The 18,542-nt window shown below is 36.0% G+C and overlaps 1 protein-coding gene across 9 annotated transcripts in view; it reads right to left on the bottom strand.

The window, feature by feature from the left end:
• Window positions 1-11,804, bottom strand: part of MACROD2 (mono-ADP ribosylhydrolase 2) — a 2,040,087-nt gene extending 2,028,283 nt beyond the window's left edge. For all 9 annotated transcript variants that reach the window (XM_081290808.1, XM_081290809.1, XM_081290812.1 and 6 more), the window contains exons 1-2: window positions 11,510-11,804; window positions 7,147-7,263 (exon numbers count right to left, since the gene is read on the bottom strand). In XM_081290808.1, coding sequence (XP_081146934.1) covers window positions 7,147-7,263; window positions 11,510-11,555 — 163 coding nt within the window. In that variant the 5' untranslated portion in view covers window positions 11,556-11,804. The remainder of the gene's footprint in view (window positions 1-7,146; window positions 7,264-11,509) is intronic.
• Between the last annotated feature and the right edge of the window lie 6,738 nt (window positions 11,805-18,542).

The following is an 18,542-nucleotide window of genomic DNA, read 5'->3' as shown; positions in this document are numbered from 1 at the left end:
TCTAAAACAAAAAAATGTCTATTTTTAATATAAATTCTAGTTGTGTATCTTTACAAGTAATGGAAACGTTATGCATAACTGTTTAAAGAATAAGACAGAGTGCTCTCAGATACTTGAAGTAAGTACAAAATTTTAATTAAATTCATTTTAAGGGCTGGGAATGTGGCTCAGGCAGTAGCGCGCTTGTCTGGCATGCGTGCGGCCCGGGTTCGATCCTCAGCACCACATACCAACAAAGATGTTGTGTCCGCCGAGAACTAAAAAATAAATATTAAAAATTCTCTCTCTCTGTCTCTCTCTTTAAAAAAAAAAAAAATTCTCTCTCTCTCTCTCTCTCCTCTCTCACTCTCCCTTTAAAAAAAAATTCATTTTAAGATTATTTATGAGGGAAAAATAAAACCACCAACTATCAAAATAAAGGATTTGTATCCAAGAAGCTGCAGTGTTTTGCCTTTAGCCTTCTTCTACTCTACAGATTATATTACTTCTACTCTATAGATTATATTAAAGTATAATGCTCAAACTGAATATGATAATATAAAAAGGGGTCTATACAAATCAAGCAGAAAATTTTATTTTCCAGTTTTTACCTCTACTTAATTTAATTCCATCCTGTTCTTAAAGCAATTTTCCAAACTGTTTAGTCATTTTAAATTGCACTCTGTCTTCCAAAACACAACAATCGAACATTTAATAAAATAATGTAGTTAACATAGTTTACAAATATGGAACAGAATTTACCTTATCTTAGCTATTCGAATTTTTTTAAAGTATTTTTAGTTGTAGATGGACACAGTGCCTTTATTTTACTCATTTATTTTTATGTGGTGCTGAGGATCAAACCCAGCGCCTCACATGTGCTAGGCAAGCGCTCTACCACTGTGCCACAACCTCAGCCCGCTAATCGCATTTTTTAAGTTTCTGTTATCTTTATGGTCCCTCACCCTTATTCATGTAATATTCTGTAGGGTGATTATATTATTTCCAAAGTCCTGAAGATTAATAAACATATTGACATTCGAAAATAGTTGCTAAAAATACTAGACTATGTACTGGTATTTAAAAAAGGATTAGATTAACATATACCTTCTTTGATTATTTCTAAATATCACTTTTAACTTGGGACATAGTTAAAAAAAATACAAAAATTCAATACCTACACTGAAATTAGCTTGGGCAGCTCAGGAGGCTGAGACAGGAGGCTCACTAGTTCAAAGCCAGCCTCAGCAAAGGCCAGGCACTAAGCAATTCAGTGAGACCTCGTCTCTAAATAAAATACAAAAGAGGGCTGGGGATGTGGCTAAGTGGTTGAGTGCCCCTGAGTTCAATCCCTAGTACCCGCCACCAAAAAAAAAGAAGAAGAAAGTAGCTTGGGACATAAATAAAATAACACAAAATTCAAAACCTATATTGAAATTAGATCTAAAAGTGAATAGACTTGAGAGATTCAGAAGTTTGAAGTTTTCTTTGGTCATCCATGATTATTAGAAACAGTTAAGACAGAAATTAGTTTAACGAAAAATTTTTTAAAAAAATAAGGCTGAACTTTTAAGCTATCATGCTAATGCTTAATATAAAAAAAGGATTATAAATGTGCCTCTAATCAACCTATGTATATCAAAATATTTCCATACCCCTCAAAAAAATGGAGTGTAGAGAAAGTCAAATTTCCAAAGACTGCATGTTTTCAGACATTTTATAGTTAAGTGTTCTCCAAATGACTTATAAAGCAAATATGAATATATACATGCATATAAAATATGAAGCTTCCTTCTAAATTGACAATTTTTAAAATATTTTCTCATACTTGAATACAGTAATTGTATGGTTTTCACCTAACTCATTCTCATCCTGTATTATTTTATTTCCCCCACTGATATTCAAACATTCAAAATAATGACTTCAAAGACATTCTAAATTGTAGCCATAGTTATTTTCTCTGCCAGTCAAATATTAGCATAAGCCTGGCAGAGTCTTTGCCAATGCTTTGCTTCATTCAGAGAGTAACAACATTTCTTCTTTGGGTGGTATTCATTGGAAGCTTAGCAGGGAAATACTGAAGGGAAGCAGAACACATAAACATTAAACCCAAAAACTAAAACTATTGTCACTACAAAGAAGCAATGACATCTTTTATTTTATCTATCCATTCAACAGTTTATATATCTATGTATGACTTGTCTTTGTACTATATCCTGGGACTATTTTTTGTGTGTGTTTATGATGGAAGGTTCACTTTCAACACACCTTTTGTAAACTTAACTACTGAAGCAACCTCACTTAACATGTGTAAGAAAGAGAGGGAGAAGGTAAATGACAGAGATAGAGATTCAAAATGATAATCAAAATTTAGAAAGAACTCTTTGATCACTTTTGGAAGATATGAGGGAATCAACTCAATCTGAAAACTGGTAAATAAGGGAAATCTAAAATTTTTATTCTTCCTTTTGTGTATGAATTACAAGACCAATGAGCTGATAAGAGAAAATTACTCCTTATAAAAGTCCAACTAATAAATGAAGGAAACATAAAATTCAAACACTATTTTGAAATCCCTAATAAAATAAAACAACTAAGTAACAATTATCAATGACTACTTAGGGTTAAAAAAATGATAGGAAACTTTACAGCTATATAGAGCAGACTGACAATACTTGAATCCAGTGATAAATATTATTACCATAGAGAGATACTCAAAGACATTATGTGCTTTGTGATATAATGCAAAAAAAAATGCACAATAATCCACAGAGCATTCTTCAAAAAATTTTAAATATAAGTCTTAATAAATCTCTGGATAGAACCATCAACTCTAAAAAATAGAGAAACATCACAATGTACTAAAGGATACCACAATGATATAGTCAGCAATAAAAAAAAGAAAATTTCTGCAGGACAAACAGCCTAGTGTATTAAATAATAAGAGGGGAAAAAAGGATAGGAAGAAAACTAACTAAATTAAAGTGACTTAAAACTATTGATTAATTGTAATACAATAACGTTGTTTAAATTTTGATTCAAATAAATCAACTGTTAAAAAAACTTTATGAGACAAAGGGAAAATGTAAATACTAATTAGATAGTTAATTATATTAATTACTAATTTAATTTTTTTTAGTTGTCAATGGACCTTTATCTTACTTACATGTGGTGCTGAGAATCAAATCCAGTGCCTCATACACACTAGGCAAGCGCTCTACCATTGAGCTACAACCCCAGCCCTTAATGTACTATTTTTATATGTGATAATAACATTATAGTTCTATTGAAACAACAAAAAAGTGTCTTTTAAAGATACAGCCATATGCATATATATGTATTATACACACACACACACATACACACACACCATAAAAAATAGAAATGTATGTATGATTTGCTTCAAAATAGTCTGGAAGGAAGATCCAAGGAGCAATGGCATAAATTAAATAAAATTGGCTGTGTATTCCCTGTTGAAATTGGTTGGTGAATGCATGAAAGTTTATTAACCTACTCTCTTTATACATACATTTTTTAATGCCCATGATTAAAACTGGTTGGGGGATAGAAAATTGTCCCTCGTAGATAAGCATCCTTATTTAACACACTGACCAAGCCCACCTACACATAAGATATTATTCCAGGTATTAGCCAAAGAGAATAACAGAAAACTTAAAACTTCCTGCAACCTACCAACAGACAAATGAAATAGAATATTACCCAATTGCTAACAGAGAAAGATGTAACTGGAAGCATACAGCTCCAGAGATTTGCTAATAATAGTTGACAAATATGAACATGAACGATAAGCAAATGATATGCTGTAATGAGCTATTTTGGGGAGGGAAGGCTAATCACCTCTTATTCTTTTCTCTTCTGATCCATAACTTTTCAATATTACCAAAATAATAAATTAAAAAATAACATCCACTTTCTTCCTCCATTTCATATAAACATCGACATTTATCTTATTTAGTGATTTTTCGTTTCCTTTTAATCTTTAAGGATGACTTAAAATCAAAATCAAAATTGTTACACATCTGGCCACTCCACTCTTTTTCAACTTTCTAATATAAGCTAGTAAGTTTTTAACTAAAAGAAATCTGAACAAAGGAAAAATTTTAAAACAAAAGCTTAAGAACTTTCCATGTAACCATGGAATATTAAGGCAAAATGACCTTCTGTGAAAACAAAGATAATAAAAAAACTACTGAGTTTAAAATTGATAGACTTTCCTAACCCAATAAATATTGTCCATTTCCTAAAAGTTAAGAACTAAATGAAAAGGAATTAGAGACAGATTTTAATATTTAAAGTATCATATTTTAAAAATTAAACTTGTGTAAATATCAATACCTACTTATATACATAATTATAAGCAATGACTTTAAACATTTCAAAATATGCCTATATGTACACTGTTCCTATATCATTTTTTATAAAATATAATATATACACACACACACTTATACTTTCGCTCCTGGGCTCAAGTGATCTTCCTGCTTCAGAGACAACTCCCTAATAGCTGGAACTATAGGTATGTGCTAATGTGCCTAGCTCTGAATTTATATTTTTAGTGGGGTTTTTTTTTCCCTTAGGGCTAGAGATCCAGTGCCAGGACCTCAGGCATGCTAGGCAAATGTTCTACCATTGAGCTATACCCCCAGCCCTAAAAATCTTTTAAACTATTATAGTACTAAATAGATTCTCTTTACTAATAGTTTGTTATAATTAAGCAGTAAATAGGTTACAGTAAGAAAGTACACCTGAAAGATGTATATAATATAAAGAAATTAACATTACTTATAGAATGAGCCATTCCATTTCACTGGTGTCTGGGAGAGGCCAGACACCAGTTTCTAGGTCGTAAAGAGAGGAACAAGTAACATTTCAGATTTCAGATGAAAGAATAAAACACTGTTTAACAGAAATACAATCTTGATGACATCACCTAGTTCCCCATGAAGGACTTCAAGTTCAAAAAAGCATTAAGGGAAAAAAATGAAATATATAGAGCAGTTATGAATCACTTATAAAATTCATACTAAGAGACAGGATTAAATATACAGCATCTAAACATGTAAGGTGCTATTCTAAGTGTATTTTCTAATTTGGGGAACACTATTTGGCACATGGTTTCTCTGAAAACATCCAACTCTGACTTCTCTAACGGCACAATTTTACCCTACAGAGCATTACCTGCTGAATTCTTAAATGGAAGTAACCAATAGAAAGGCCAAGCTTCCATGAAGAGGTAAGCAAGTCCAACACAGGACCAAGCAGCCTGGGTATCAACTGCTGCTTTGTCAATTATTTTGGCAAGAACAGAATTCCACATCTATCTTGAAAGGACAGATTTCCTAAAAATAACATCATGTACTGTATCCTTAAAAAATAAACTGATCAGCTAAATTAGGAACCAAAAAAGATAATCAGATGAATGAAGCACTAGAAAGAAGAATAAAATAAACAAATATATATATATGTGTGTGTGTGTGTGTGTGTGTGTGTGTGTGTGTGTGTGTGTATATATATATGCATGTATGTATATATAATGACTGAATATTCAATACCAGTTGCTTATAAACAAAAGAAGAAAAAACATTGAGATTCAAACATGAAGAGGTACAAGGTTAGACAAAACCCAGAACTCTATCTCCCTGATTTCTGGCCCTATATTCTTTCCACTACACAGCATTATCTTTTCTTTCAATGGTGTCTTTAATCAGACCATTATTAAAACAACTTGCATTTACTTAAGACACAGGTCAGATGTGAACATCCCAAACAGCTTGTCCAATGACACTTTAGTCCAATGACACTTTTTTGTTGTTTCAATAGAACTACAATGCTATTATCACATATAAAAATAGTACATTAAGGGGCTGGGGATGTGGCTAAAGCGGTAGCGCACTCGCCTGGCATGAGTGCAGCCTGGGTTCGATCCTCAGCATCACATACAAATAAAGATGTTGTGTCCACCAAAAACTGAAAAATAAATATTAAAAAAAATTCTCTCTCTATCTCTCTCTTTAAAAAAAATAGTACATTAAGGGCTGGCTTTTTTATCTAAGAAATAAGTAAAATCATTTATTATTTCAATCAGTATTTACTATTAGAACCTGAGGTGGAGTCACTACCCAACTTGCCCAATATCAAACATTTCTAGGTAACATAAGATCTAAAAGAACCCATACCTTTTCACTCCCATCCTCACATGCTTTGCCTTTCTAAAAACACAAAACCCTATCTAAAGCCTGATCATGTATTCTCTTCACAGACACCAAAGCCTAATTTGGATGTTTCTCCCCACAGATTTTGTCCATAGAATTCCATGTTTGTCTTCATTTTCAGGGCACAAGGTACTTTTTACCTGTTATGGTTCCATCAATCTAAGACCACAATCTATGAAATTAACATGGTCCAAGTTCATTTTATAAAACAGTTGCTCAACTATTAAGCACCTAAAAAGTACCCTGTTTGTCTACACTTTATATTCAGATTATTAATACCAGTGAGTGTTAATTCTGAGGTAAGCATGTTAAACATCCCTAAATTTATTATGTTTGCTTAGAAATTTTTTCATGTACCTTTTTAATCCTTAAAACTTCACTATATTCTAACACAATCTAGACTCTCATCAAATGACAAAAACTTTGAGAGTAAATTTTGTCATACAAATTTTTACATGCAGACATAATAACACCCCACACAAAACATATATTCTCAAAATTCTGTGAAATCCTACTTGGTTTTTCTCTATTCCTCCTAATATACTCTTTGAATTAATATGCAATCCTTAAAATAAAGGAATACAATAAAAATAAACTTAATCAAAGCAAACTCAAAATGCCACACCACCAGAGCAAGAGCAACATCTCTAAACAGAATTTGCTCTAAAAACTCCTGCAGAATAATTGTTTCTCTTTTAATGAAATGTACCTGTAAAAAGAGCACTATATTACAAACGTGATATATTTCAAAACACAAATTATATTAAGGTACAGTCCTACACTAAACAACTGAATGATAAGCATAATTTAAACAGCAAAATAACAAAAATGTCATCTCTTTCTTAAATGTTATTAATTTCTGTCAACAACTGTCATGCAAGAGTCATAATAAATGGGAACAGTTTGTACCTAAAAAATATTCTGAGAAACTTACCATCATTTTGGTTCTTGCCCTTCATCTCCTCCCTCCAGGATGGAATGGTGTTGAGAGGAACATAGTCCCTTATGTATTCTTTGCGTCTCTCCTCTAAGGTCATCTTCAGTAAACGTTCTTGCAAAATAAAAGCAGAATCTCCATTTGTATTTAATTATTAAGCTTTGGAATTATTTTATACTTTAAATATTAACCATGTTAAACTAACCAAAGACTTAGTATGGTCTTTTTTTTTTTTTTATAATTGTATAGAAACAAAGTAACTTTTTTTTTAAAGGGAGAGAGAGAGAGAGAGAGAGGATTTTTAAATATTTATTTATTTATTTATTTTTAGTTTTTCAGCGGACACAACATCTTTGTTTGTATGTGGTGCTGAGGATCAAACCCGGGCCTCACGCATGCCAGGCGAGCGCGCTACCGCTTGAGCCACATCCCCAGCCCCAATTTTTTTTTAATTTTAAAAAGCACTTAGGCATATTTATCAGGCACAAACAGATGAACAAAGAAATAAAACCTACTTGTCACTGGGGTTACAAGGTCCCATTGAGATGTGGAAAAAATTAGGAAAAAGGATTTGAATAAGTAGAAGGATTTGAATAAGTAGAAGAAGTATTCTTCCTACAAGAATAAAAATTACACAAAAATTATAAAAGCCATTGTTTTCATTAACTAGCACTGAGGTGGTACACAGTGCTGTTGGGATTATAATCTAAATTATGCAAATATGTGTTGCATCTCTTTGTTGCAGTGTTCTTTTAAGGTAAGCAGGCAGGTATTATTCCCAATGTACAGACAAGGCAAATAAGGAAGACAGGTCAAATAATTTACCTAAGATTCTATATAGCTCAATAACTAGGATTCAAATCTAGGCAACTGTGTTCAGAGCTCTTGACCCTACTGTATACTACCCTATAATTTCCTACCTCATAGGATTGTTGTGAGAATCAAACAAGATAACCTATGTAAGGCAATAAGAATAATGCTGAGCACACAAATAGGATTTAAATGGTAACTCCTCTTATACCACCATCATAGTTATTACAAAATGATTTTAGGAACATATGTTTCATTAGAATATAACTAAAATCCAGGAGGCTATGGAGGAGTGAGCAAAAGAAGGCAAATGAGAACAACTCCAGGGTGAAGTGCTGTGAGAATTGTTACAGGCATAGAGAGGAACACAAAGACACTGAGAAATTAAAACATACCCAAGAACAAATAAATCATGGCAGAAGATCTCAACTACAGGAGATGGGATGAAGAACACAAGCAGTGGAGTTTATCTTAGAAACAAAGAAGTGCTTCCTCTAAGATAAGAAAAAAACCTAAAGAACATGTAAAGAAACAAACCAATAAGACCATGGAAGAGAATATTTAGGCTGTTCATGTTTTAAGGCATTTACTTTCTCTGTTAATTAAAAAAAAAAAACAATATCATCTGTGTATTACAAAGAGATAGGATCTTGGTAGAGTAGAAAGCCTGAAAGGAATAGAAAATTCTGACTTATCACACAAAAATGGAAAAGGAAGATGACTGTAAATTGCTAAAAGTACTACTTTTAAAGTCTTAGATTACTAATTTGAAATTACCACAATATCAGAAATCAGGATGAAAGACATTAAGCAATTTACAGTTTTTGCAAATGTCAGAAGGTACATATAGAAATGAAACCTGTCCTCTGTCGTTCTATTTATTTAAAAGTTTAAGTATAAAGACAAAACAAAACAAGACCAATTGTAAAAACAACAAAAGTAAGTCCTAATACTTAAAATGAAAATAAACATTAAGTAGCCAGGTACAGGGGCACATGCCTATAATTCCAGTGGCTTGAGAGGCTGAGACAGGAGGATCACGAGTTCAAGTCAGCCTCAGCAACAGCAAAGTGCTAAACAACTCAGTGAGACACTGTCTCAAAATAAAATACAAAATAGAGCTGGGGATGTGGCTCAGTGGTCGCATGTCCCTGAGTTCAATCCCTGGTACCAAAAAGAAAGAAAAGAAAAGAAATACACATTGATTCTGAATTAGGGCTAAAATACTATAATGTCTACTTAATAAATGTGGTCTTGAGCACTCCTTAGTTATTTGTTTCAACAATGAAACATACTGAAGACCACAGACATACAGTTTCTTTACCATTATATAAGATTTTTTTTAAAAGAATGATTCACCTTTCTAATGAACCCTTCCTCTGTAAACCCAACATATAAGCAGGCAGACCTACTTATTAGATGATATACTGAGTTTAAATATGTTTCTAGAGTGTCTTGACATTTCAATGAAGTGGGTAAGCCTTCTTTTGGATTTAAGTAACACTGCAAAAAATATTATGCCATCAACTCTCTAGTGGGATAAACTTCTCTGCTGTACTAGAAATTCTTTGTGCTTTCTTGATGGAATAATACATATGATTTTTGTACTCAAATTTTCCAAATACAAACATGTTGATAAAACAATAAAACATACATTAGAGTTTCAAATCACAACTCTTCCCTTTAAATTTCATGCAAAAATAGCTTAGTTTTGGATAAGAGAAAACTACTTTAATTGCCTTCTTTGTGCATCTACTTCTTTATTTTAAAAATATTAATTTGGTTATATTTTTCCTTTAGAAGAAATAGAGAAAAAAAGACACTAAAAAGACTTAGAAATTTCTGCTTATCAGTCCAACTGTGTAGCTGTTAAATGAATGAACCATTATAACATTGTTACTTTAGGAACTTTTTTTAAGTATAACAGAAAAATAATTCTTAAGTACTCACTATAATTTCATCAGTGATTCATATTATTGAAAACAATGTCTGTCTCCACTATTTTGCCTTCATCATCATCAATAATACAAAGCTAACATTTCAAGACCATCAATAAAAATGGGTAGAAATGATTTTTCAAAGCTCATAAGGTATCCTTGTTGAAAATATGTGGAAAATAAATACTACTGCAAAAAACAAATCATTTTATATATCAGGCTCTTATTCTCAACAGCATTTGTTCCATGACACCAGAATTTTTAGCCCTCCATGCTCATAATCATGAAAACATTATTAAATGACACACATTCTAATCTTTCATTAAATGACACACATTCTAATCTTTCAGTATTTTAAAGGACATTTTAATTGTGTGTACAGTTACATTAAATCTTCCTGGTAGTTACTTTGGGAGGGTGGGCACCTTCCTATCCCTTTTCTCATATATTGTTGGAAACAGGCCCTACATGGAGGACTCTTTTTAATTCTCATTCTCACCTCCACCGTTTGGCTATCACCTGTTCAAAGGCCAGGACTTGCAATTAAAAAATCTACAAGTTTTAAAGAGCTAGTATCAAAGAAACTAATGTTCAAGCCGGTCACCCAAACATGTAAGTTTAGCGTATTTTAACAGTATCAATACAAGCACTTTTTGTTACATATCTGTGAGAAAGGTAAAATATAAAGAATAGAGGTGAAAAAGGAGAGGGGGAAAAATGCCAGTATCAAGTTTTACATCAGAATATAATCTGTGATAACAGAAAAGAAAGAAAAACGAAGGGAGGGGACTGAATCATACACTTGTATGTCTTACAGGAATTAATGCTACTGTCAATTTAACCGATTTGGCTAAGCCTTGATATGCACAAAATTCAGGGATGGGTTCATTCACTGAGTGACATACAATGCACTGAACAACTTCAGACTATGAATGGGGATGTAAAACACAGAAATATATTGCTGAGTGAAAAGCCCATTCAGACTCCTCTAAAGCGCTTATCCTCACTGACAAGATGCTCCTTTCAGGTTTCCCTTAGAGTTTCAGATTTCAAAAGTCACACTGCAGCTGGGGAAGGGGACCTAGAAAGGGGATAAACACCTGAAAATGGGGACTCTTTACCAGTCTGGGGTGGAGGAAGGACAGAGCAGAGGAAGGAATGAATGAGGGTTCTGGGGCGCCAAGGCGCAGCGGCAATGCAGCCTGAGTGCCTGTCAGCGGACACTTGTCCGTGGGACACCCCAGCCAGGGGTGCCAAAGTCCCAGCTGGGATTCACAGAAACTTGTACCGCGCCAAGGGTACAAGGGATTCCACGCTGCCTGCGAGACGAGAGCAGCCCCACCTAGGCAGAAGGTGACCGGGCGCGGCTGGAGGTAGAAAGGGGCGTGCGCCCACACGTGCGCGAGCGGCAGGTGCCTGGGGGCGGCGCGTGCACGGCGAGGCGCGCACGAGTGTGCGCGTGTGTACACACCGACACCAGAGGGAGGCGGCACCGGCCGGAGGGCGCGAGGCGGGAGCTCTAGTGGAGGGCGCCGCGGCACACACTGCCTGACCCCCCGCCCCCACCCCAACCCCTACCGCCCGCACCCCCCAGGACTCGACGGACTGGTTACCTTTCTCCTCTCTCCACACCTTTTTCTTCTTGTTGCTGGGGTACATGTTGCCGTGGGGGTGGCTGGCTTTAAGCTGCAAGTTCCCCAGGCTCACGGGCAAACAGGGTGTGTGTGTGTAGTGGGAGGGTTAGGAGGGGGCACTCGGGAAGGAAAAAGTGAAAAAGGCTCTGCGTCCCGCGTCGCTCGCCGCTTTCCAGTTGCCGCCCTCCTCCCTCAGCCCGCGCTTGGCTTTGGATCCCACCCGCCTCAGTTCGGCGGCCGCAGCCACAGCAGCACCTCAGAGCCTGTCAACTAGGTCACGCCTCGCGCTAACCTAACACCCGCGCAGGCCCCGCCTCCCAGCCGCTAGGCAGCGCCGCCTCCCATTGGCTGCACCGCCCGCCGCTCTCCGCGTTCTAGCCGAGGCGCGCCCCGACTTCGGCCCCAGGGCGCAGGCGCAGGCGCAGGCTCGGGCCCGACGCCGAGGACGTTGGGGAGCTGGAGTGGGCGGAGCAAGGGCGCGAGAGGGCTGGAAGTACCTCTCGACGGGGGCGGAGCGTGGAGCAGAGTCTTGGAGGCGCCGGAGCGGGGCGGTGCTTCTAGCTGGCTTCACGGCTCTGAGAGGACCAAAGGGCGTGGCCTGTAAAGCTAAGCGCTCCAGGTGACTGAGGAGCCAGTGGGCAAAACCCTCCTCAGCAAGTGGAAGGTATGCAAGCTGGAGAGGAAAGTGAGTCAAAGGAATTGTCCATGCTCACTGTCACTGCCCTCTCTGGGCGAGCTCTGAAGCTTTCCTTTGGGTGGGCAAATAAGACCAAAACAAGTGAAAGAATTGTAGAAATGGTTCAAGAATTTACGCAATCAGCTGCCCAACCTTGAAGTAATAATTACAAATTTCATTGTAATTCAACGAAGTTTAGAAAGACAGAGGTAAACTGGGCTACTCAAAGAGTTTTAAGAACTGGGAAGTTGTAGGCAACCAAAATACTGTATTAGAAACATAAGTCTGAATTGCTTTGGGCCTCACTGAGGCTGGCTTGGAACCTGTAATCCTATTGTCTCAGTCTCCTGAGCTGCAGGGATTACAGGCAGGCACCACCAAAGATATTTAGTTCTTATTTAGAAATGCTAAATACAAGGTCTGCAATAAAGTGCATCATACTAGGAAGTTTCCCTTCAAAAAGTTAACTGTGAGTACTCCAGCCTAGGGCTTATCCTTCCAATTGTGCTTTTTGTGTAATGTGTAGAAACATTACACTATTGATTGTCCCTTTTCTCATGTCAACTCAAAGAACCGGAACTTTGGACTGGGGTTGTGACTCAAGGGTAGCGCATTTGCCTGGCATATGTGAGGCACTGGGTTCGATTCTCAGCACCACATATAAATAAATAAAATAAAGATCTATCAATGGCTAAAAAAAAAATATATATTTAACAAGAAGAAGAAGAGAAACCTTTATTGTATTAAGGTTCTGGTATTTGGACAGCAAGTATTTCAAAATGCCATTATCATTAAAAAATATATTAAATATTTAATTATTAAATATTTGTTGTCTCAAAAGTACCTGAAATGTACCAAATGAAGCTCACGTTCCTTCCCCACTTTGTCCTCTTCCATTTTCCCATCTTTTTGAATGGCTTCATCATCCATTCACTTGAATAACCAAGAACCTAAACACCATCCCTCATGTCTGTTATAACTTCATGCTAGTATCAAGTGAATTGCTAACTCTGATAAATTTTATCTCCTATATGAATCTAGAATAGCTCTATTTTCCAATAGCATTGCAGTAAGCTCAGTCTGAATTTAACTGGACCACTGCAAAGATTTCTGCAAAGACTTCCTCATTAGCCTTTATGTCCACTTTTGCACTTCTTCTGTCCATTCTCTACTCTACATCTGGGGTTATCTTGTGAAATGTAATCATTTCATCTCACTGTTCTAAAGCATTCAATGACTTTCTGGTGGCCTTTGCTATGGATTGAATTATGTCCTCCCAAAAGTCCATATGTTGAAGCCCTAACCTTCAAAATGATTATATTTTAACTATATCTTTAAAAAACAAGAGCCAACAATATACTTTCTCCAAGAGATTCACCTCCTAGGCAAAGGCATACACAGACTAAAGGTGAAATAATGGGGCTTTGGGGGGTGGGAAATCACTCAACATGGATCTCATAAACAAGCAGTGGTTTCTAGTCTCATATCACATAAAGTGGACTTCAAGCCAAAGTTAATCAGAAGGGACAAAGAAGAACATTTCATACTGCTTAAGGGAATCATACATCAACAAAACATAATAATAATAAATATATATGACCCAAACAATGGAGCATCTATGTACCTCAAATAAATCCTTCTTAATTTCAAGAATCAAATAGACCACCACAAAATAATACTGGGTTACTGTAACACACCTCTCTTAACACTAGATAGGTCCTCCAAACAAAAACTAAATAAATAAGCTAAAAACTAAAAAATACAATTAATAATTTAGACTTAACAGACATATATAGAATATTTCCTCCATCAAGGACTGAATACACTTTCTTCACAAAGAAAGACAAAGGCAAAAACATACACTGGAGAAAAGATAGCCTCTTCAACAAATGGTGCTGGGAAAACTGGAAGTTCATATGTAACAAAATGAAATTAGATCCCTATCTCTCACCCTGCACAAAGCTCAACTCAAAGTGGATCAAAGACCTAGGCATTAGACCACAGACCCTGCACCTACTAGAAGAAAAAGTAGACCTAAATCTCCATCATATCAGTTTAGGACCTGAATTTCTCAATAAGAATCCTAAAGCACAAGAAGTAAATTCAAGAAACAATAAGGAGCTGTGGTTGTAGCTCAGTGGGAGAGCACTTGCCTCACGTGTGTGAGGCACTGGGTTCAATTCTTAACGCTGCATAAAAATAAATAAAATAAAGGTACTGTTTTTTAATTTTTAAAAAAAAAAATTAAAAAAAAGAATCAATAAATGTGATGATATCATACTGAAAAGCTTCTTTTGTTGTTGTTGTTGATGGACCTTTATTTTATTCATTTATTTATATGGGGTGCTGAGAATTGAACCTAGTGCCTCACACATATGAGAAAAGTGGTCTACCACTGAGCCACAACCCCATCCCCTAAAAAGCCTCTTTACTGAAAGTAAACAATAAAGAACCTGAAGAGAGAGCCTATAGATTGGGAGAAAATCTTGGCACCTGTACCTCAGATAGATCATTTATCTCCAAGATATATAAAGAACTCAAAAACTTAACAACAACAAAAAAGCCAAATAACCCAATCAATAAATAAGCAAGGGAACTGAACAGGCATTTCACAAAAGAAGAAATATAATCAGTCAACAAATATATGAAAAAATTTTCAACATCCCAAGCAAATAGAGAAATGCAAATTTAAGCTACACTGAGATTTCATCTCATTCTAGTCAGAATTGCAATTATCAAGAATACAAGTAACAATGTTGGTGAGGATGTAAGGGAAAAGGTATACTCATATATTGCTAGTGAGACTGCAAATTGCTGCAATCACTATGGAAAGCAGTATGGAGATTCCTCAGGAAACTAGAAATGGACCCACCATTTGACCCAGTTATCCCACTCCTGGGTAGAAACCCAAAGGACACAAAATCAGCACACTATAGTGATGCAATCACATCCATGTTCATAGCAACTCAATTTACAATAGCTAAGCTATGGAACTAATCTAGGTGCCCTTCAACAGATGAATGGATAAAGAAAATGTGGTACATATACACAATGGTATAGTATTCATTGTGAAGAATGAAATTATGGTATTTGCCAATGAATGGACAGAACTGGAGACTATCATGCTAAGTGAAATAAGGCAATTCCAAAAAACAAAAGCCTACTCCACTTATATATGATGTGTCAAAATGCATTCTACTGTCATGTATAACTAATTAGAACAGATAAAAATATATATTTAGAAAAAGCATTTAGGGGGGGCTGTGACTGTGGCTCAGCAGTAGAGCGCTCACCTGTCATGTGCAAGGTGCTGGGTTTGATCCTCAGCACCACATAAAAACGAATAAATAAACTAAAGGTATACAAAAAAATTTTTTAAGTTTAAAAAAAAAAGAAAAAGCATTTAGGAAACCATGCAACAGCCTGAAAATTAAATAAACTAAATGAAGATGAGGGGAAAAAAAAACAAAGGCTGAATGTCCTCTCTGATATGCAGATGTTTTCAAAACAAGTGGTGGTGAGGGGGGTGGGTGATAAAAGTCACTGGATTAGACAAGGGAGGAAAATTAAGGGAAGAGAGGGGGGACTAGAAGAGGAAAGGCAGTAAAATTAATGGGACATAACTTTCCTATATTCATATATGAATACACGACCAGTGTTACTCTCCATCACGTTCAATCACAAAAATGGGAAGTTATACTCCATATATGTATAATATATCATATTATATGCTACTATCATGTATAACCAAAAAGAACAAATAAAAATTTTAAAAATGACATCATAAGTGCTGAGCGTGGTTGCACATGATTGTAATCCCAGCGACTCCAGAGGCTGAGGCAGGAGGATTGCGAGTTCAAAGCCAGCCTCAGCAAAAGCAAGGCATTAAGCAACTCAGTGAGATCCTGTCTCTAAATAAAATACAAAATAGGGCTGGGGATATGACAAGTGCCCTGAGTTCAATCTCTGGTACTTCCCCTAAAAAAATGATATTATAAAGTGGAACCCTCCTAATATGATAGAGTTGACTTTATAAAATGAGAGATACCTTTGCTTCCTTCCTCCCCCACTTTTTCTTTTTCATATGAGAACACAGAGAAGGCATCCATATGCAATCCAGAAAAAGGGTTCTCAAAAGAACCTTACTATGCTGGCACCCTGATCTTAGACTTTCAGCTTCCAGAATTGTGAGAAAATAAATGTTTATTTAAATCACTTAATCTATGGTATTTTTTTATGGTAGCCTAAGGTGAGTAATACCTAAGTCTTCTCATAACGATTAAATCATGAAGAATGGAACAAACATCACTTATCAGTATAACCTTATACCATTTGCCACCCTCATTTCTACAGCCCAATCTCTGGGTTCCAACCATACTAATCCATAGAGCTTTTCATTTCCTTGAATACACCTTGTTCTCACCTCGTGGACTTTCCCCATGTCTGTCAGTATACTTGGGACAAGATTTGTTTAGTTGATCCATTCTCATTCTTCAAATTTCAGCTTAACTAAAAAGACTTTTTTTAATTCCCACTTGACCTCTACCCTCAGTTTCCCTTTCCATGCTGTGAATGCTCACTTTTTTCCTATAAAGCACTTTTTTTGTGTGTGTTTTTGATACTGGGGATTGAATTCAGGGGCGCTTAACCACTGAGCCACATCCCCAGCCCTTTTTGTATTTTATTTAGAGACAGGGTGTCTCACTGAGTTGCTACTAAGCCACTGGGATTATAGGCATGTGCTACCATACCCAGCTTAAGCACTTTTTAAACATTAAAATTTTATGTTTGTTTTAGGGATTATTTTTTATTAATATCTGGCTTTTACTCTGAACTTATAACCACTTAAAGACAAGAAATATACTTTATGTTCACCATTCCCAGAATGACAGGATATCTAGCACATAATAGACTCATAATAGATATTTATTAAATGAATAAAAAGTAAATTAATGTGAAGTGGGCACCCATAGAGAGTTGTTAGCAAAACTAGGAAAGAGAACACTTGAACAGAAGGGAGTACCTTGAGAGGTCTTAATTTTAATGTGAACACTAAGAAAAAAAATTTAAAAGAACATGAAATTAATGAATGCCTCAAGGAGAGTTACAATTCATTTTTAGCATATAATAGGTATTCAACACATGAATGAATGAATGAGAGAGCAATACAAGGATGAGACATTGAACTCAATACTGGAAAAAGTAATTGTAATCCAATTTCCAGGGAAACCAATAATATGTTTTCAGGGCGTTTTGTGGTATGAAATGTTGAAGGTCTGACAAAGAACAAGTAAGGTGAAAACTGAAAAAAGATTATTGGACTTCTACTCTAGGTCAATTAGTGAAAATAAAACTAAGTCATTAAAGAATAAGTTGGAAGGGGGCTGGGGTTGTGGCTCAGAGGTGGAGCGCTTGCCTAGCATGGGCGGGACCTGGGTTCAATCCTCAGCACCACATAAAAATAAAGGCATTGTGTTAAAAAAAATGTTTAAAAAAATAAAATAAAGAAATAAAATAAAGATATTGTGTCCAACTGAAAAATAAATATTAAAAAAAAAGAATAAGTTGGAAGCTGTTAGGTGCAGGACAGGCTGAGTAAGCTGTCTGCAGGGCATGCCAAACAAAGTTAGCTGCAGGATGACCTGGCCTCTCAAATCCTCTGTCTGGTTCTTTATCAACTATTTGCTTCAAGCCCAAATGCCCACGCCCCCACTCAAGGCTGAACACTCAACCCCCTGCTCAAGGCCGAACATGTAACCCCCCTTGTGCCAACAAGGCAGCTTGCAGACCCAGAGACCTCATTAGATTTGGGCTATAAAAACTCCCTCCTGCCAAACCCCTCTCTTTCTTGCTATCTCTCTTGCTTTCTCTGTATCTCTCTTGCATTCTCTCTCTCTCTCTCTCTCTCTCTCTCTCTCTCTCTCTCTCTCTCTTCTCTCCTCTGTTGCATTGCTGTAATAAAGGTCTCTTGGTTGCTCTGAATGTTGTGGTCACTTTCCTTTCAGAAGCAACAGACCAGAGGCAGTGATTACAAACAATTCTTTTGAGATAGAAAAAGTAGAGGGAAGTAGGTAAAAGGATCCAAAGTCAAGAAAAGGTTTTTCTAAGAGAGGTGATATGATTTTTAAATTAAGGAGAAAGAAGATTAAAAAATATATTCTCTCACACACACAAAGAATGAAGAAGAGCATTACACTTAATTTTCTGTTGTTTTAAACCACTAAGTTTGTGGTAATTTGTTAGCACAGCAATGGGAAACTAATAAAGGGTATAAACCTATAACTTCATAATAGTAAAATGTGTGTTTCTGAAGTAATTTCTTGGAAACACTGTAAA

The sequence above is a fragment of the Spermophilus citellus genome, assembly GCF_964194105.1.
Source record: "Spermophilus citellus genome assembly, chromosome: 4".
NCBI lineage: Eukaryota > Metazoa > Chordata > Mammalia > Rodentia > Sciuridae > Spermophilus > Spermophilus citellus.
This window is presented reverse-complemented; position numbering and strand designations above follow the sequence as displayed.